We start from the raw sequence: 20,984 nt of genomic DNA on the forward strand, positions 1-20,984 counted from the left end.
GTCCCAGGAAAATCCCTTCAAAGTTCTCTCTTTGCACCTATTCTGGAAAACTCCCAGTCAGAATTTCACAGTGTTGTGTAAAAAGAAGAGGATAGAACTGTTTTTAGTTAATCCCTTTTCTACATACAAGTGTTAAGTCAGTAGCTCGTTGGATTCAAATGCCAAAAATTAAGCACCGGCGTGATAAACCACTCAGACTTCAAAACAGAATCATATTAAATGTACTTGAAAAGTTGCTTAAAATATATTGGGCCCGAGTTTTGCCAGATTGAAATTATTTTTTGATTCCAAATGTCAGGGATTTAAGGCAAAAGAAAGTAATTATATTTTTCATTCCTTAGTCTACACAAAGTTAATAGAGGGGAATGGTTTTGAACCCCTGCAAACATCAAAGAAGCAAAACTAGATATCAAAAGTTGGAAGCTCCATGATTGTGCACAATCTTTTGTTTTACGCTTGTATACTTTGCATTAATTACATCGCTAAAATGTTTCCATTTGTTAGTTCCTCAGTCAGAAGTAAACAACAATTGTGTTTTGTGTATGGTCAAGGCCAAAAAAGAGAACAAAAACATAGAACAAAGAAGTTTGTGAGATATTACAACCATTCCCCTCCAGATGTGATTTCTTCTGATTTATGTTAGCCAAGACCCTTTCTTTTGACCAAATCACTCCTGGATATTGATTGACATGCTTCTGTTTAAATCTTAGGAGAACAAAGGAGATCTGCTGGGTGTTGTAGGAACTGATGTGGCCCTACCACAGCTTGAACGCTCAATCCCGGGCGGTGAGGTAATTATACAGGGCTTCATTAAGTTTGAGGTCGTGAATGTGGACACACTGCATCCTAGTGACAAATCTAGCGGAAAAGCCTAGTAGAAAACTCTTTCCCCTTTTGTTGAAAGGACGTAAAGCCATTTGATGGATGTTAAGACATAAAAAGGGCACTTCTCCATTATTGAATGACAATATGCAAATTCCCATTTCTGGTGTTTATTCACTTTTTATCCAGCAAAGGGAGAGACTTCTAAAATTTCTCTCTCAGTTGGTGGTCATTTATTTGTGATCTTTGTTGGTTCTCAAACCACAGATCAAACCTTTTTTTGACACAGATAGGTGTGTGTGTAGTTTAACAACGTGCAAAAGGAGTAGTTTTGAAATTTAAAGTACTGCTTTTTAAATGGCTGTTGATCTTAAAAATCTCTTCCTGTCAGGTTGGGGTCAATGGCTATGGCTTTGCAATCAACAACAATGGTTTTGTATTGTTCCATCCAGGCCTTGATAAGGAGGTAATAATATAATATATGTTCACTTTCTTTCTGTTTGTGATGAATAAGCACATATTAAGTGTATATAATGCAACCATAAGAGTTTTGTACCGTGTTATAACAATCATGTACAAAATAATGGTGTCACACACTCGCACACTCATCCTCATTGTCGCTGGTGGGACATGAGGCCACATGGTACACGTCACACAATGCAGGTTTATAATCATGCTAATCATCCTACTGCATGCTTCAGACCTAATCATAGCTAAACACTCTCACTGTTAATGCCTGGTTCTTCATTTTTCACTCTATTGCTGCAGTTTATTTTCTTTTTTCTTTTTTTGTTGCTTTTGTGCTGAAGTGGGTAAGGAAATATTGCGAGCCACCAAAAGGAGCAAAATTGGCTGATAAAAAAGTTGTAAGTGTGCCCCGCAGGATTCACTCCTGGCAAGTAGCTGTAGTTGTGCGTGAACCTTTCTCCTCCCTCCCCTTGCAAGAATGATCAAAATTTAATTCTCCTTACAGCATTGTCAAGGGGACAGGTGTTGATATTGTTATCCTGGGGGTGGGGAGTCCCATATAAAAAGGACAGGGGTGCTTGTTGGAAATTTTGAAAATAACCCCTAAGAGGTACCAAGATCCTCCTTTGTGGGCGTGGCTTGAAATTTTGTTCACTCTTTAGAGGTACTAACTCTTAAACAACATTATCTCTTGTCATGTGTGTGTGTGTTTTTTTTCGGCTCAATACCCTAAAAGGTACCGCAAAAGCTTCCACTATCTCTCACCATGGACCTTTTTAGGCTGATCACCCTAAGAGTTACCAAAACTACTTTTTATATCCTGAAACATACAACAAGCACCCCTGTTCTTTTTATATGGGAGTCGCCCCTGTGGAATGTTATATTAAATGATCAACTCAAAGATGATGTCTTCATTCTTATGTTCCTGTGCTCGGTAGTTCCTTTTCATTTATTTTTCCTTGGCAATGATTAATGTGATCACTTCCAGTAAGATGTCTTGATTAAATACTCATTTCTCCCAGGAAGAACTATTGGAAATTTATGGAAAGAGTTCAGAGAATTTGGATCTTGATCATAAGACTGAAAGGTTGTAATGAGCTTGTTGACTGAGTGGGTCAGGGCTAGATCACCTAGATAGATAAATTATTTGATTTTAGGTCACAGTGGATATTTGTTAGTATCAAAAAACAATGCCCTGATCTTGAAAAGCGCTTGAACATTCGTCCTATGAAGCCTGCATGGTGTCTGAGATGATGCGTACACGGCTGTGTACACAAGATTAACTTCAACCTTAAATAATAATTATTATTAACAGTTACAGTGGCGGATCTAGGGGAGGGGCCCGGGGGGCCCGGGCCTGGGCCCCCCCTTATTTTGGGTGAAAAAAGAAGAAATGACTGAACGCAGAAAAGCCGGCAGGGCAAGTAAAACTAAACCGGGCCCTCCCCTTAGCTCAAAGTCTGGATCCGCCACTGAGTTAATCATGTAATGTGGCACTGACGAATTGATCAACTGGCAGACTTCAAGGGAAAAATGTCAGTGATACCCTTTACAAATGATTGTGTAACTTGTGTCTGATTTTGTCATTTAATAGAAAGACCCACCCAACATTGCTCTGAATGAACTGGAATACAATGGTGAAGAAGCCCGCAAGGTAAAATGAATATCATTTATTTTCTTTCCCCTGGTAACCTGGGCTGGATATGTCGACTGACTTGTATTTGCGCAGCTTTGCACCAGGGTTTAAATTTTGTCAGAAGCTTTTATGGTGCTCCAGTTGAAATTTTGCGTTTTTTCCACTTAATTTAATAAAGTGACGTATTGAACCGACATTTTACCGCTGTTTTTAAGACCCTGCTGGTCAAAATAATTAGACCATTATTGGAGCTAGTGGGGTGTTGTAAGGTTACAAAGGAAGTATTTCGTGTTGGGCTGTTTCATTAGAAATTGAGTTGTCGTGTTGAAGGATGTTAAATATTTATGTTAATTTTTACATACTTGACTATGTAATTTGTGTTTCAGCTAATGCGGGAGATGATTGACAGGTCGCCTGGACAGATGCCATTTAGAAACCGGTTGTTATTTGCAGATAAGGTAAGCCAACCGTAAACCAACCGATTGGATAGGGTGCACTTGATAGGGCTCTAGACCTAAAATCGGGATACCCTGGGATAAAATCTTCCTTGTCACTAGACCGGTTGTGTTTGTTGATCCCGAATCAACTTCATGGCTACATATTCGCCGACTGGTCAGCCTTCTAAAAGATGATTCGGCTAGTCGTAATCGTAGCTTAAGATTCACGCACGCACCAAACATCTGTCGACCTGTGGAATGGCGATGTGGTCGTTCTAAGACTCTGGGCCTTTTCTTGATAACCAGTATTTCAAAAATAGCTGCTCGTGAATATTTTTAAATAGGCTGTCAACCAACTTCTAGCTTTAAACCAACACAAATGTTGTATAAACAAAGTTAATTTTTGTGTACTTTTTTGCACAAGTATACTACCAGCAGTTTTAAATCCTGAACATTTTTTAACTTTTAAACATGCTCAGTGCAAGAGTCATAAGGAATGGGAATGACGTGGCATTAATTAGTTCTGTCTGGAATCTTCACAGCATAGGCTAAGCTTTCCTGATAAATTCCATTACTTCTACAATCCTGTGGTCAATACATCTTTCAGGTAAGCTGTGTTTTCCTTTCTTCCTTAATTAATAAAGTACTTGTAAAGTTATCTCTAGAATCACCGTAAGGTTATAGATGAGCATATTCAAAAGCCGAGAGCTTGGATTTTGACACTGGGTTACACTAGGCTCGGCATCTTTATTTCTGATTTTTTTATTTTGCTTGGTTTGTCAGTGACTGGTGCATGAAGGAGAAATAATACGATCGCATTCATTAGGCTATGGCCCTGTCAAAACGAGAAATATTTGGCGATCAAACCGGCAGAATCAAACATTGTTTCGTGACCAAACATTTTCCCGTTTGGACACCTTGTTTGATTGTGTTTGATAAAATTTGAACGACGTCAAACATTTGATAAAACATTGCAAAACGTTTCGTTCGTTCAAACATGTTTGATACCGTTTGGCCACTCAGTTCAGCATCAACATGTTTGGTCACCAAACAATGTTTGATTATGTTTGGTCACCCAATATTTCCTGTTTGGACAAGGCTTAGGAACGCTTTTTCATGCACCTTCACACCAAATGCTTGATGTGAAGGGGGAAGAGCTAATGGTAAAACAAGTTGCATTCAGCGAGAAAGTAAGCAGATATGGCAAACGTATGTAAACGGAGAATTCTATTCTGTTTTTATCGAGGAAAACTAATGGCTTTTGAATGCTTGTTGTTGCAGTGCTGCTGTTGCCATTCCAGAGCTCGGTCTGTATGCACTTAATGCCTCGGACTTTTCAGCCTTGGATGGTATGTTTATTTTTGTTTTATTGTTGTTCATGTTTGGTTCTATTTTTGTCACCAAGAGGTGGGCTGATATTTATCTAGCCTACAGTGCAGGCGTTTTCCGTGTTTTCGCGAGTTATCGGTTTTAGCTCGCGATCGAGTAGATTGCCCCGAGTAAATTCGCCGCCATTTTGGCTTGGGAATAGTAGGAGGGTGTGGAGACGGAAGAAGGAAAAAAAAAAAAAAAACCAACAACAACAACAAAATGTTGTAGTATTTTTCTTTCCCCTCCCCTTTACTCTTCTTTCAGCCACAGCCCTACTCTCTCTGACGCCTTTTCGTCTCTCCCCAACCTCCTTCCGAGGTTAAATCCAAGATGGCGCTCGCTTGATAAAACTGCGCTTGCTCGCGAAAATACGCTTGCATTACTGGCTAATGTTTATCTGTTTATTTGCCTTTTTAGATGAGTTGTTAAAGAGCACAAATAACGACGAGGACGTGATAGTTGCTCCTTGGTGAGAATTTTGTGCAAGATGTCATAACAGTAACACTCTTCAGGGGTCATATCCTTAGTTTGGAAGTAGGTTAGAAAGGAAGCGAAGCGTGCATATAAGATAACCTTCTACGTTGAGGTTAGACTTCTGCACCCCATCATCCTATTTCCTAATCGTATCAAGAAATACGGATCAAATTTGAAAACAATAACTATTGTTGGCCTTGCCTTGCAACTGAGGCAATTTGTGCCAATCCCTGGATTGTCGAAAACAATGACTTGCAATGCACGAGGGAGATTCGAATTTTCCGATTACAGCACTCGCGAAAAATTTTAATGTTCGCTGAAAGCGAAGGAGACTGATCACTTGTCGACTATGTAAAGTAGACAAGTGATGAGATTAAAGAAAGTGATCAACTTGGGAAGATTGCTTTGAGCGGTTTTCAATTGACTGTTGTAACACCAAAGCCAACGAACACTAATAATCCACTGAACCAATCGAAACTCCCAAGCAAATACATGAAGCTGGCTCGAAGCGCGGGAAAACGGATGGGAGCAAGTCACAAGTGGTCTTGGTCTTACTTCTGATTGGTCGAAAAGTTGGTGCAAGGGTTTTTTTAAGCCGGTCAGTTAGCGTACAAACGCAAAACAAACTTGAACGCGTCTTACTTTCAACTTTCAAATGAAAACTTTTGTAGATGAACCGTCGCATTTGTTTGTTGGTTAGTTTAAGTTGTACTTTTTCTGTCCTATCAGGGAAATCTGTCCAGACACGCCAGTCGCAGCTGAAAGCACAACTCCGGTATACCAGCCAGCTTATGCCAATGCTACAGACATCATCAAAGACAAGAATCGTGAAAATCACTGTAGGTTTTACCAGTTGTTTCATGTGCTGCCATTATTTCGGTCATCTCAGTTAACAAGGACCCGAACCGAAGTGCACACGTAAAGTTATTTAACATGAAGGCATTCCACAATTTGTGCTTTTTATATTTTAAATCAAGAGAAAGAAATAATTTTTGTTAATCATGCGGACATCGGGAGTCCACTAGGAGTCGATCGAACCTGGGAAATTCGACCACTACACCAACCGAGTGCTGAGTGCAAAGAACCCAAATTTTTATCCATTGTCGCCCAGACCACAAAATGATAGCTTTTCCGCGAGCAAACCCGAGTGGAACTAACCGCAAGTAAGCCGACCTGGTTTTGGTGAAATGTCTAATAAGTAAGTAAGTAAGTAAGTAAGTAAGTAAGTAACTTTATTTAATGAGGGTAAAAACACTTTACAGTCATTGACTGATAAACTCGTGGCCCTCCCTTAAACAATTAAACAATTAAACAATCGAACCCTTAAACAATCTGGCTCAGGTCCTTGTTACATAGCGTTTGCCGCCTAATATGACTTAGAAGTTAAGGGGACTATACAAAAGAAATCACACTCTGATTGAGGGATGAATAACCATTTACTTCTTTGTAGTCCCTTCAGCTTCGGCGCCATAATAGAAACTGGCCCATTGCCTGATGGTGTCACCCCATGCTTCTGAAATGCGTGAGATGACGTGACGTGTTCCGTGACGCAAATACTCTATGCTTTTGGTCAGCGTATGCACATAAAATCATGATAAACTAGCCTGCTGGCAGCCGTTTTTTTAAGGGTCACTTAGACTAGCGTTTAGTCATCGCGAACGCAAAAGGGCGGTATGGCGGTGGCCGAGTAGGGAAGAAGGCGGGACAAGGGCGGTATGGCGCGCCCATGTCTCGTCCCATTCCACTTTGGGCTAGAGCGCCTCGCCTCGTAACCCCTGCTGAATTTCGACAGAAAAACACACTGCCAGCAGTTTATGATAAACAAGTTTTTTTCGCACTTGCCTTAGGCTTTACAAGCCGTGTATCACTTTGAAGGAAATTCTCATGGTGTTCTTTTTTGTCTTGTTTTTGCATCAGGTGATAAAACTAAGCTCAAAAATTTGTTTTTTGATGCAAATGTAACAAAGAAAGTTGCTGAGAAATGGAATGCGAACTACAACAGGAAGTAAGATTCATGTTACTTTGTATTAATACCTTTTACAAAAAGTATCCGTTATTTCTCTTGAATTTTACTGGATCTTCCTTGATATTTTTTACTTACATTGTCATCTCTACTATGAAGGAATAAAATTTACAGTGTATTTGCTGGAACACACGGAGGCATTATGAGATTGCTGAATACTGAGTAAGTATGAATGTCAGTTGATAAATTAACAAATGGTAAACGCCATAGCGTGCACTATTGAGTTGTGGATGCACGCGGGAGGTTGCAAAGCACGAAAGAAGCGTAAGAGTCGCACGAGGCGATAGCCTCGTGCGACTCTAGCTTCTTGAGTGCTAAGCAAACCTCCCAAGCGCATCCATAACTCAATAGTGCACGCTATGGCGTTTACCATTTGTTTTATAACATAACATTGAGACACTGGAACAACAGAAGTCCTTTTATTGAGCTACATCACAAAAAAAGTGTTCGTGTAGTCTTACATGACAAAAGAAAACAAGCGCACGAAAATTCATTCATGACAACCGACTGCACACCAGTAACTCGATGAAGTTTCATCTTCAGACAACTGTGAAGACAGTTTCGCATTCCTGGTAGAAGGACGTCGGCCATTACTTTGGAAACAATGTCTGTCAAAAGATTTGCTTTGTAAACATTAGCACACACATCAGCAGCGTACACCCATGGGCAAATAGTAGACGCTAAATTAACCAATCAGAGCGCGCGCTTTGCTTTAGTTATGTTATAGTACTGAATATAGAATTCAAACGGAACCGGAAACTATGAACAATTCTGTAGATGACGAGATGTTTTCAAGAGAAGATTTGCACGATGACGTCATTTGACGTCAGTGTAACGTCTCCTGTTTTATCTATGGAATGTTAATTTGCTCGAGAAAGCATCTTGCGTTACGCCCCGTCCACACTATGCTTAAAAACAGCGTTTTCACTCTGAAAACGCATCAAATGTTTTCCATCCACACTGCGTCGGAGAAATTTGAAAACGGCGTTTTCACTCTGAAAACGCATCAAATGTTTTCCATACACACCGCGACTGAGCAATTTAAAAACGCAACAGTCAGCGGTCATTTTGGATTTGTGTTTGAGGAAAACTCGGACCGGGGAAATCACGTGATTATCGTGACGTCATCGTTTTCGAAAAACTCCGTCACGGTTTTCAAAATGTTTTCCGTCCGTCCACACTAAAACGCAAAGCCGGAGTTTTCAAATTCCCCCAGTTCGAAGAAAATTTTAGAAAAGCTCCGTTTTCGTGACGGATTAGTGTGGACGGTAGGCCTAACCGTAGAAATAAAGCTGCGTTTTCAGACTTCTTCGCTGGGCGTAGTGTGGATGGGACCTTAAAAGAGGAAAAGACCGTTTTTCTCTTAAACGAGAGACGGTCATGCTGCAGAGGTGAATTGTAACCATTTGAAGTAACTCAAAGTACTAGTGATTGGCTGTAAGGCTGTATGTGCTGAAGTCAGCTTGGACATTCTGCGGGCCTGAATTCCACAATCTTTTCATTTTTCCTTTTTCTTCCAGATCAACAACACCATTTCCAAGCCGGGATTACATCAAGGAACAGTTTTACACCCAAGCTGCGCAGTACGCTAACAAGGGAAAGGGAGACAACCAGACTATTGTTTTCTCCACGCCCTTCAGTATGAGTTCTTCGGATTACCAAGCTGAAGTCAACGAGACTATAATGATCACTGCCAGTTCCCCTGTTGTCGTAAAGAAAGGTGCAAACAGTGTTGTTGCTGCAGGTAAGTTATGGCGGATGACATGTTTGTTGAAATGTTCTTTTATGGCTAGTTATTCTTTAGACAAAGTTCTTGGGAAAAATCAGTAACCTTAATTTTTTCCTGGAGGCGCAGTGGGCCCATGGTTAGTGCACTTCGTCTCTGCGTGGAGCGGTCCGGGTTCGAGCTCTGGCCAGGGACATTGTGTTGTGTTCTTGGGCAAGACACTTTACTCTCACAGTGCCTCTCTCCACCCGTGTGTATAAATGGGTACCGACGAACTTAGTGCTGGGGGGTAACCCTACGATGGACTAGTATCCCATCCAGGCGGGAGTAGAAATACTCCTAGTCTCTTCATGCTACAGAAACGGGGATAAGCTTCGGCCTGATGAGCCACTTGGGTTTATCTTTTACCTACCTTCTTTTGATGTGCTGCAGAAAGACGTTTGTTTATTTTAACGTTTGGAAGAAATTGGCCTAGAAATCTTCCTTCCAATGTATTTTTCCGTTCAATTTCGTACTTAAACTACAGTGTAAATATGGTCACACTTATTCTTTCAGTCTAGTATATAGTCTGCACAAACAAATAAATAGAAACGCATATAGACAAGCAGACAGACAGACGGACAGACGGACAGACAGGCAGACAGACAGACAGAGAGATAGACAGAGAGACAGACAGACAGAGAGACAGACAGACAGAGAGACGGACAGACAGACAGACGGACAGACAGACAGACAGGCAGGCAGGCGGAGAGATAGAGAGACAGACACACAGATGGACGGACGGACGGACGGATGGATGGACATCTCTTCATATTCATGGAAAGCACCAACTCAGTTTTACTTTCTGTTAATTATCTACAGTGGCTGGAATGCGGTTTGATCAGGAAAAAATGAAAGAAACATTCTTAGAAGCCATTGCCCAAGTAATGTAGCAATATTTTCTGTTTGGTTTTAGAAAACATTTTAGTCTTACTGGAAGATTCAATTTATTAAAAGTTTTTTATATTTGTTTTTTTTTTTTTTTTACAGAATAAATGCAATAGCTCGGAGGTGAGATACTCTCTTTAGTGATTGTTTAGTGTAATGCCTTGAGTTGCATTTAAAATTGCCATCTGGCCATCCGGGTTTTGCATTTCATTGCGACGTTTTTAAACTACGAAACGTTGCATACCTTGTGTTGGGATGAAAAGAAATTAATTCTTAGTCTACGTAGTGGCAAACTACTCTGGGCCGAACCAGTAATATAACTCGTATAACTCAGGTTAACACACATTTAATTCACGAAACTCAAATATCTGAGTAACTTCTGAAGGTCTGAACAATTGAGCGCCTGAACGATTCGCTGCAATCATAAGAATGATATGTTCGCTAAAAACTGTGTACAATTGAAACACAAGCAAAGAAAACCGAGCTACAACTTTACTTTCAAGTTACCGTGACCAACTCGAGGAAATCCCATGTAAAAAGGACTGGGGTGGTCGTCTTACCTTTTAAGGGTTTAACCTAGGGTACTTACCATTTACATGGGAAAACCGGAAATTCCAGTTGGAAAATCAAATGGTTCGCGCCATTCCGTGTGGGAAGCTTCAGAAAATATGGGCTGTGATTTGGGTTGATGCTATTTTTCTGCTCTTATAAGTCTCTCTAGCTGATGTGGATATACTTTATAGCGATTCCCTCTCCCGCAATGTTCAATTTAATTGTTTAATGTTTATGCCTGAAATTTCCAACCGGATGGTTTTTGTAAGTGGTAAGCACCCCTAACCTAACCTGTTGGTCTCTGTTAGGGTGTTCAGCCTCGTAAGGTCCACAGCGGGAGCTTTTGCGGTGCCTTTTAGGATACTGAACCAAAAAAATATGACAGGAGAATTGTGTTGTTTTAGAATTGGTTCTTCCTAGGGATAGAAAAAAATTTCAAGCCACACCCACAACACAGGATCTTGGTTCATCTTAGAGGTTCTTTCCAAAATTTTCACGCATCCTTAGTTACGATCCGGTGTGCCGTTGATCAAAAACTGTGGGAGGAAATCCTGAGATAGCAAAAGCTTTCTACGTGTGCTGAAGGGTGTGCGGAAGCTGCACGCGAACGTAACGATGTTTACGAAAGCGAGTAAATGTGTTGTCGGATTGAACCGTTGAGGAAGAAATGATCAATCCCGTGACATTTTGTTTTTATCTTGCGTTACAGGATTGCTTCTGCCGACTTATCGATGATGATGGTTTCATACTTGCGACAAATCAACCAGACGATACAGAGGTATAAACTGATACTCTTACCGTTGTCACGAAGCACTTCTTAAGATTGCGTGACGGACCAAATGAAAACTTTACAACTAAGGGTCTGGATAAGTCATTTCAATTCTTGTTTTTCTCAATTATCTTGTGTAACAGGTTGGTAAGTTCTTTGGCTTGTGGGAAGGAGCAGTGCTGAAAGAATTCCTGAACAAGAGCCTCTTTGATGAGTGAGTTGCCCCTCTCCGGTTAATATGTCGAACTTCAATCATCTTTGACTGGGATCATTCAACTCCAAGGCCCCGTCCACACTACTCCGAAGGAATTTGATAACGCAGCTTTATTTTTACGGTTAATCTACCGTTCACACCAATCCGTCACGAAAACGGAGCTTTTCGAAAACGTTCTTCAAGCCGGAGGAATTTGAAAACACGGTCTTTGCGTTTTCGTGTGGACGGAGAACATTTTGAAAACGAAGCTTTTCGAAAACGATGACATCACGATATCAGTGAGATATTCCTGGCCGAGTTTTTCTCAAGCACAGATCCAAAATGACCTGTCATAGTTCCGTTTTCAAATCTCTCCGGAGTAGCGTGGACGGAAAAAATTCCAGGCGTTTTCAGAGTGAAAGCGCCGTTTTCAAATTCCTCCAACGTATAGTGGACAGGCCCTATTCTCCGACTAACTTTTAGTTGAAGATCTATCGATCCCACAAGCAGGAAGGCGGGCAGATCTTATTGAAAACCGTGAAATCGTTAAACAAATAAATTCAGTCCGAGCTCCATGGTTTTAACGCTATGTTGAATGGATCTCTTGTTGTGTTTTTTTTTTTTTTTTTCCTGCAGACTGACTTTTACCAATGTGCAAGGACAATGCAAGAAACCAGAGCAAGGATCGTCCAGTGCAAGGACGCTTCTGAACGTAAGGCGATCAACATTGAAATCTCTTTACTGTCCTCTTAGATTTAATGCAGCGACGGTTAGGAGAAGTTAAGTTCTCTCAGTTCTCCCAACAATATGGGAACCCATCAACTAGGAGCTGTAAGGGATGGACCATCTTTTTTTAGGAGGAAGCGGGCGGGGGGGGGGGGGGGGGGTTGGTGAGCCATTTTCTGGGGAATGAAATTCTTTTACTCACCTTTAGGTGGTGCATGTTCTTTTTGGTGGGCAATACTGAGCTTGTGCAAGAATTGTTTTAATTTTAAACGTCAAGAAACAGGACCTGGAAAGAAAACACTTGCTCGATTTATTTTGGCCATGGTTCCCCTTGCACGATCCTCTTTTTTTGGTAATTGCCCAACCCCCTACCCGCCTCCCCCCTCCCCCCCCCCTCAAAAAATAATGGTTCGTCCGTAAGGAGATTTTATATTTCCCGTTTGAGAAAAAAAAAGGGAACTGGAATTGTGGCTAACATGAGGATTGTATAAAGATGGTTGATCATCGCAGTTATATACACAACTTAACCCTTTGATGCCCAAGTGGCCATATACGGCCACTTAATGGTCGTGCTCTTTGTACCACTTGTGACGTCATCAATTTAAATGTAATCAGATTTTCTTGATGAGCAGATTGTAGTACTAGGCTAGGCCTTTCCGCACAATGGTCAGGTTTAGATATCGACGACATTCCGACGTCGCAGATCGAAAAACAACGTTATCAGTTTTGGTGCAAAAACGGTGGTAAAATGGTCCACTACGCCAATGATTGATCAAGGTCCATTTCTAGGCTTCGCCCGTAATTAACATCCAATTTTCACGGCAGCCAGAAAGAACATACAACGCAAAAGGTAGCCAGTGTAAAAGGGCCGAGAAAAACAGAAAGGAAAGGCGCAACAAACAAAATTGAGAACTGTTAATGGCCGAAGAAAAAAAGGCCAAATTTTGGCTTATGCGCATGCCCGGAATTGAAATTTTGCTCAATTTTGTGCCTAATCCTCGAAAAATCTCTCCTTTTAGTAAAAAAAGCTTTCTTAGCAAAACTTAGGCTTATGTAGCGTCACGGCAGCTAAAAAACCTGACTAAACGGTTAAAAACGGTATTTTTTGGCGAAAGTTTGGTATTCAAAGGGTTAAGCAGTTGTGAAATTAAAGCCTGAAAAAAATGCAGGCTTGAACGGGATTCGAACCCATGACCTCTGCGATACCGGTGTAGTGCTCTACCAACTGAGCTATCAAGCCAACTGGGAGCTGGTCGCATTGTGAGTTCGTAATATACCCGTAGATGGTGAACAATACAAAGTGAATATATGAAATATCATATATTTGAACTGCGGAGAAAGATATGAAGACATATCATTGTATAGCACTGCTCCGATATCGTAGAGGTTAATCCAGTTCAGGCCTGAATTTTTTCAGGCTTTAATTTCACAACTGCTTAAGTTGTGTGTATAATTGCGATGATTAATCATATCTTCATATCTTTCTCCGCAGTTCAAATATATGATCTTTCATATATTCACTTGTAGGAGTATTGTAGTTACTGACTGAGCGTGAGATGGGAACTCTCGCAAGCTCTTGAGGAATAAGGTTATTGCACACGCAGTAGACTGACTGTTTTTGTCTTGTTTGTTTGTTTGTTTGTTTGTTTTTTTGGTTAGCCTCTCTTTGCGGTGACATCTTATGTACAGTTCTGGACTCAGACCGTCTTCTGGTAAGCAGAATATAGTTTGAATAATAAAACAAGTTGGCACTCGATTGCGCCTTGTACCCTATCCTGATTGTGAAATTTCTCGTCTGATTACATTTACTTCCCCAGGTCTCTGATGCAATTCAACATTTACAGTTTCTTCTCTCGGGGCAATACAGGTAAGTCAATTCCCAATGTTTTTCTTCGGGTTTTTTTCTTTAAATTTGTGTTTCGAATTATTTTCAGGTTAACGCACTCAGGGAGTGAATTATCGGGTTTTACTTGCACGAGTTCACTAACAATGAACGAGTACAGGTAAATCCCAATAATTCACGAGCAATGAGTGCGTTAACATTTTTATTATTCAAATTGAATACACTGCATTGAAATCACTATATTTGAGTCAGTCGAAGCCATGGTGTAATGACAGTGGTGTGTTGAATTTACACCGCGGCTATTACACCACGATATTGACGTCAAGGTGGTTGTCTCGTCACAACCCAGTATTACGTGGTACAAATCAGCCTATCAGAAAATCGGAATTCGTACTGTGTATGAAAGTTGAATAATAATAGGTGTTAGTATATTCTCAGCTCCGACTATTGCATTTCTAGCTCTCTGATTGGCTCAAAAACTCCGACTATGAGCCATTAGTCGGAGTTTTACCTTATATGGAAAACAGTGCGCCAAGTTTAAAAATTTTCCGCTCTGTAAAATTGTTGAAATAAAAATCGGCGGCAAAAACCCGATTAAGAATATACTAAAACAATTATTCCATTCGACCTTGTTGGATATGAAGTGATCATAACCAACTCGCGCTACGCGCTCGTTGGTTATTTATCACTTCATATCCAACGCGGTTTCATGGAATAATTGTTAATTATTTTCCAACCAACACTTTTTTTTATCTCGTGCCCCATAGAAACGCTATTTATATAAATTGGTTGGGTTAAAAAGATATTGTCGGCGAATTTGTTTATAAATGAGAGAGTGGGAATTTAATGAGAATTTGATTAAATGAGAATTTTAGGGTATTAAAGAGCATGTTGTGGTTGAGTTAGCAGTGTCCAGGGCAGGAAAGGTATTTTGAAATCCAGTTGCCCAGTGGGCCAGTACATTTCAGTTTTCAGTTGCTCCCACTAAAATATTACTTGTCCAATTGGCGCGATGATAAAAAGAAACGCAGAATGTTTGCGTTTTCGTTGCCATCTTGAATCTACGGCGTGCTTTATTAATAGTGCCAGACTTCTGGCCAATATGGCGGCCGATATGGCGATCGGAGGACGTTTGGATTTTAAATTAATCCATGCTTTCAACTCATTATTTTATTATGCAAACCCCCGACTGTGTCCCGGGTTTGCATAAGTGTTTCGAATTCTCCGAACCCTCCTCGTGTTTAGACGAGGCTATGTAAACACGGAGGAAAAACTGCTCTATTTGCTTAAATATTTAATCCTTGTTTGATTTAGCCCTAGCAGCAGATGAAGAGCAGACAGTCCCGTGCCACCAGCAATTGAGGTTTTATAAAGGAGACTGGGAAAATCGAACGATCCATAATCCTGGTGAGGGGTGTTGTTTACTCAAACCAGCGTAGTGATAAAAGTGATTATTATACATTGAACTCACTATCTCTTTTCGGACTAGCCGAAAACGTACAGTGAATTTTCGAAATCAGCACCTGTGACGTCATATAACTGCAGATTATACAATAATCATGTCCAGGACACTCAAGGTCACGGGTAATCATGTCGTGTATGACCGCGGTGCATGATTTCTAAGGGTAATCATGTCAAGTTCGCGCGCTTTGTGTAGCTTACCGTCAGTGGAGAAGCAAAAACATGACTGTCGTGCCCTTTTTGTTTTTCGTTATTAGACTCGTCATTAGATTCGGTTTTGTGACATCCAGAATAATCAAGGTCCCGGTAAGGGTTATCAGCCTCAGTCTTCGGCTTCTGGCCTTTTGATAACCCCGACCTCGACCTTGATTATTCTGGATATCACAAAAGCCTCATCCAATAATTGTTTATAAACAGTGGAATAAAGTGGACCCGTTCTCCCAGGTAAAATAAAGCAGGTCGAATTAGTTAACACGATTTAAATTCTCGGCCATGACGAACACTTTGCTTTGTTGCGTTTGTAGCGAGGATGAACATGTTTGGCACAAAGTTTGTAGGCGTTTCCGCTCTCAAACATTATCAAACCGAACCAACACGTTCAAAAAAATTAAAACGTTGTTTATGGTGGTCAATGTACCTCGCTACACCGAACTAGTTCACAGGCATGTCAGTTAAACTGAAAAATAAATATATCAACTATTATAATAGGCTTAAAAATCCCAACTGGCGGGAGGCAGACCAGTTGGCTATTTACAAGCATGACCGAGGAGTTGAACTAGGGTCTACCGAGAAACAGCGCCAGCTTTAGTGGTGGTCAGAGTGGGACTTGAACCCGCGACCTGTAGATTTCAAGTCTGGCGCCCTAACCTCTCGGCCACGCTGTCTACTCTACATGTTTCTCGTCTCAGTTAATTATTTTTTACATAGTCCCTCTACTGATCTGATATTTCTTATGGTATTATTTGCGAGAATTTAAATGCAGATAATTTCAGTCCTTAATTCTCGTAACTTGTTTGCCTGATTGTGTGTTGAAATTAGAAGAAGAAATATGATGTTGATCACAAGGCTTTTATATCAGCACATGTTAATGTTAAACAATTCTTTCTTTTCTCACCTTTCCTAGAGGAGTTGAATTGTTTGGATGGCGACAATTGTGAATGGTAAGATGCGGTTGGTGATTTGTGTTTCCTAGTTTATGTGTGTTTAGGTCTATAGCCAGTTAGTCTGAGTATCAAGCATTCCTAAGAGAGGAGGAGATGGGAAGACGAGTGAAGCTTTCTCTTGTTTTTTCCTCCCCCTCCCCCTCCCCTTACCTTTGGAAAAGCCTGATTCTCAGGTTAGAGGCCAGTATAAGTGGCTCGTAAATCGAAGTGGATCATTTACTGGGTTTTGTCATTTGTGTTTTTGTGTACCTCTAAAGTCTTGAAATTAATAGTGACTCACGCCATAAGTGTTAGCTACTGGACCCGCGTTCAAATAAATAGGAGAAGACAACTTTGGTTTAACAAGTGAAGAAGACACTTGACATTCCTGCGAGTGTCAAACCAATGATTGTCTTCTCGAAATCTTGGTTTCTGAGCAGGGAAAGAAAAGGAAACCTGGAAACAAGGCGAGAACAATCCGAACCCGACCAACCCATGCCGAACGGTACTCCTTTACAAGGGCCTCACACGAGAACGAGCCGACGAACGCTTCTTATTCTTGCACTTGGCTCGTTCTTGCGACTCACCTGTGAGGCCCTCCTGTGAGGCCCTAGGCATAAGCGTTTGTTGCTGTTTTTAGGCCTGTGTTCATGGCGGCAGTTGAGGGCACCAATCTTCGAGTGGTGATGGTAAAGCGGAGACGGTGCTGCGAGGAGAATGAAAACACGAAGCTCACAACTAAAGCAGAAGATAGTATCCTTTTTATGTGACTTTTGTTTCTAAACTTAGAAGTGTCGCGATGTAAGTTAACAGTATAATTTCAATCCATGAAAAAAAAGCAACTAACAACAGATTTGAGCTTAAAATTAACTGAGTCGTGTTAACGTTCCTGAAATGGAATTTTAAACTTTGACAGTCTGTTGTAGGATGGGTTGTAAATACTGAAGTCCCAAAGTACTAAATATAACCGTAGCAGAGAGAAATGCAGAGATCACAATGAGCCGATGAAAAACTATCATATACTGTAATGCGCACTTTCTGAGAATAAGCACACAGGTATGAATCACAAGTATATTGATTGTCAATAAGGGTAACTTTGGGCCAGATCGAGGCAGAACGAATTTTATTCGTAAAATTAACTGAAGTGAAAATATATCCAGTCTACTTGATCTAGCGTTACGCTTACATTACACTTGTTTGGTTTGGCAGTGGATTTCTTCGCACTAAACAAGTGACACGAGGCAGCCCAGGCATAGGGCCTTTGATTTCTTCACGTCGCGATGTTTTTTTTTTTTGGTCTGTATCGGGGCTGGCCTGGTCTTTGATTGTTCTTTTGTTCGAGTTCCTTAACCAGTTGTTTCACGGTACAGTTCTGCCCAGTGTGCCAGTCCCAAGTAACGTGTCTTACAGGAAGCCGCCGGAATTCAAGTCTCCTTGTGATGACATGCATGAAGAGGTACGATAACCATGGAAACAAGCTAAACCCCGCATAGTAGTGATAGTCCAAGAGTTTCATTAAGGGCCGGACACCGAGCAAATAGACCGGCTGTGGGGATGATTTTGCCCGCCTGCTTTGACTATCTAGAGAGGAGCTTTTGCTGCAAAGAAGATAAGTTCAAAAAGTTTTGCCTTCCTATGAAAACCAATTGCCCTCCAGCTGAAATGTTAATGAAACCACCCGCATTTACAAACATTGCAACCCGTCTTTCCGACACTTAATGATGTTACACTCCTCTGTGCACTTGTTAAGAGATAAGCGACGTCCGGCATTTGATAAAAGAAAGACTGATTAGCTCCTGAGTGGATGTTTTTTGCAGTATGGTCTTAAGTTTCTTGTCTCAAGCCGTTTTCCGTCAACGTTATTTGTTTCTTTACACCCTCTCATCTTATTTTTTGTTTTTCTTTTTGGCGTGCCGTTGTTTCCGTGTCATTTATTTGTATTTCCTCGACACGATCTTGATAGTCAAAGCGTAAACGATACAGCTCTCTTGATGGGGATGTTACGCTCGTAGAGTAAATGTCTAGAGAAAATATGTTTAAACATTTAAAAAAAATTGATTTTCCCATTAGCCGAAAATGGAAAACGTTATGACCTTAAGTTTTTCGTAGTGGAGTGCGCGCTAAGTAAGGACAGAGCTACCTTAACTAATACCCTTATTGATGATCATGAATTGTTTTGTTTTAGGGTAAACCTCCGTGTGCCTTGGCAAGCCTCGCTTCCCCTCAGGGCATATTTGTGGTATTTCTCCTCATAGTGGCATCGCTTATTCCTTCTAATAGCCACTGGAGATGAGAAATTCCGCCAGAACGGCTTGGAACTACACCGAATATTTAAAATAAACGTTATTGTAACTTTAGAACTTAAAATGCTTGAAGGGACAGACTGTGAGAAGTTCTTCAGCATTACCGCGACTTTGTAAATAACTTGCCTGGTTTTCTACATTTTCAATGAGAAGCAGAAACAGTTGTATGAGGAGACAGTAAAGAGTTCTGTTGCTTGACAGAAGGAGAAGCTAACAACAGAAGGAACGCTTATATTAAGAAACTTTTCAAACGTTCTGACACTTTGACGTCCTTGATTGCCTGGAAATGGTTAGAAAGGAAATGAAGCTAAGCTTGTAAAATAATCTTTATCAAAACTATTTATATTGCTCAGCAAGTGTTCTTGTCTTGTTTTTCCATGTAACAACTTTTGAAGTTGAAATAACTGAATTGACGTTTTGAACTCGCTGAAGTCGAACTGGATGTGTCGCGCAAAATTCAATGATCGGTTTGCAATTTGTGATTTTATATTTCTTCTTCTCGGACGAAGATACTTTTTGAAGTAGAATATTTCAAGGCCAGCTTCATTGTTGCTTTTAGGGCGTATTGCACGTAATGTTGGCGAGTTTTCTGCACATTGGATTGTAGTCAACACGACTTCAGATGTGAATTGTTATTGTCGAATTAGTTCCTCTTTAAAATGTCTCTTGATTTTAGCTTTGAAAGTTCTTGCCTCCTGGTTATCAGACCATGTCGGAAGAACGCAGAACTCTGTTGGTCGCATATTTTGGCAGGACGTTTAAGCAATCATTTTCAAAGTCCGTTTTATAATTCCTTAATAATTGCCTTATAGATTTTTTTACAATGTAGTGCGACTGTTATAATTGTTTGCTAATGGCAGAGAAGACAGTTCAAAATACGCGGCTAATTGATGTTTACATTGGTCTATGATACGACCTGACAAACTGTGTTCCTATTTGTAATCACAATAGAGTTTCTCACATGAAACAGTTTGTATTTGTAACGTTTTAGACCTCTTTGCAGTCCGTGACTTAATTTATACTGCAGTTGTATTAAAGAAGTAAACCATTCAAAAGTCTTGTGTTTGTGAGAAAATGATGGGTCACTTGCCACAAGAGGCATTTTGTTTACATTGTGTAAGCGTCAATGTTTCTGAACTGATTTACTCTTTCTGTACCCCGTGGTATGCGGGCATTGCGCACCATAAACGTAATCTTGTTGCCAGACTATCATTGCAGCAAGCCGCGAGGACAACCTGATTTAAAAGAAAAAGCGTTATTTGATGCCAATTTTTGGCGGAGGTGGAAAGAAAATTTAAGAACTGGTTATTGAGCTTCTTGCGTTGCAATTTTACGACGAATTGGTTTCTAAAGAGGCGGTGTAATGTGTAGGGGAATAATAAAGTTAACTGTTATCGTAAGTTGGGTTTTACATTATTCTTCTTGGGGGGTTTTACAGGAGCCATGTCACGATCACCCAAAAAGCGAGGATAACTGTGAGAGTTCTTTATTCAACGTTCCCTTCACTTCAATGCACGATTTCGTACTGAAACTTGTGGTTCAGTAGATCAACTATTGCGAAACTCTCTTTACGATCAAATCATAAAAACCTTCAAATTTCAATCACACTTCTTACTTCTCATTTGAAACTGAAGATTTCAAATCTGAGACTTAAAATTAACACACCAAAAACCGCACTCATGCCACTCCACCACAAGCAGGCTGTTTGATGACAAACTGATGAACAACTAGCAGGAATGAGCAAAACACTCGTACGATGCGTGACACTGCCGATAATTTGGATATAAGGTTCAAAATGCTCTTCAAAGTGTCAAATTTTTTTCTGATAAACTAAACGTTTCGGGCTTAACCCTCCTTCAGTAGGTGGAATGATTGAACAACTATCTTGCACAAGGAGTACAAAAACGTCGAGTGGCTCCATATTGCGAAAGTTCCTGAGTGAGCCAGTAGGCCATTTCCGAGTTACCACTCTGTTTCAACATGAGTTCTCGTGCAAAACCTTTCATATGAAAATAAATTTGATTTGCATAAAAATAAACCTGTAGGCCGAACGCATTTTCTTGTGAGTGGCTTCACAGGTAGACTCGTTTTGAAACAGAGGCTAACTGCAA

At 40.5% G+C, this 20,984-nt stretch overlaps 1 protein-coding gene across 2 annotated transcripts in view; it reads left to right on the forward strand.

The window, feature by feature from the left end:
• LOC145497630 (voltage-dependent calcium channel subunit alpha-2/delta-2-like) overlaps nt 1-20,942 on the forward strand; it is a 39,734-nt gene extending 18,792 nt beyond the window's left edge. For both annotated transcript variants that reach the window (XM_081477451.1, XM_081477450.1), the window contains exons 18-40: nt 711-791; nt 1,214-1,288; nt 2,885-2,944; nt 3,313-3,384; nt 3,906-3,970; nt 4,645-4,712; nt 5,152-5,203; nt 5,938-6,047; nt 7,126-7,213; nt 7,331-7,393; nt 8,752-8,975; nt 9,819-9,880; nt 9,987-10,007; nt 11,146-11,214; nt 11,349-11,419; nt 12,035-12,110; nt 13,784-13,836; nt 13,942-13,991; nt 15,282-15,374; nt 16,552-16,588; nt 17,211-17,323; nt 17,941-18,026; nt 18,756-20,942. In XM_081477451.1, coding sequence (XP_081333577.1) covers nt 711-791; nt 1,214-1,288; nt 2,885-2,944; nt 3,313-3,384; nt 3,906-3,970; nt 4,645-4,712; nt 5,152-5,203; nt 5,938-6,047; nt 7,126-7,213; nt 7,331-7,393; nt 8,752-8,975; nt 9,819-9,880; nt 9,987-10,007; nt 11,146-11,214; nt 11,349-11,419; nt 12,035-12,110; nt 13,784-13,836; nt 13,942-13,991; nt 15,282-15,374; nt 16,552-16,588; nt 17,211-17,323; nt 17,941-18,026; nt 18,756-18,863 — 1,797 coding nt within the window. In that variant the 3' untranslated portion in view covers nt 18,864-20,942. The remainder of the gene's footprint in view (nt 1-710; nt 792-1,213; nt 1,289-2,884; nt 2,945-3,312; nt 3,385-3,905; nt 3,971-4,644; nt 4,713-5,151; nt 5,204-5,937; nt 6,048-7,125; nt 7,214-7,330; nt 7,394-8,751; nt 8,976-9,818; nt 9,881-9,986; nt 10,008-11,145; nt 11,215-11,348; nt 11,420-12,034; nt 12,111-13,783; nt 13,837-13,941; nt 13,992-15,281; nt 15,375-16,551; nt 16,589-17,210; nt 17,324-17,940; nt 18,027-18,755) is intronic.
• Nucleotides 20,943-20,984: the final 42 nt, after the last annotated feature.

This window comes from Orbicella franksi, chromosome 9 (assembly GCF_964199315.1).
Source record: "Orbicella franksi chromosome 9, jaOrbFran1.1, whole genome shotgun sequence".
Lineage (NCBI taxonomy): Eukaryota > Metazoa > Cnidaria > Anthozoa > Scleractinia > Merulinidae > Orbicella > Orbicella franksi.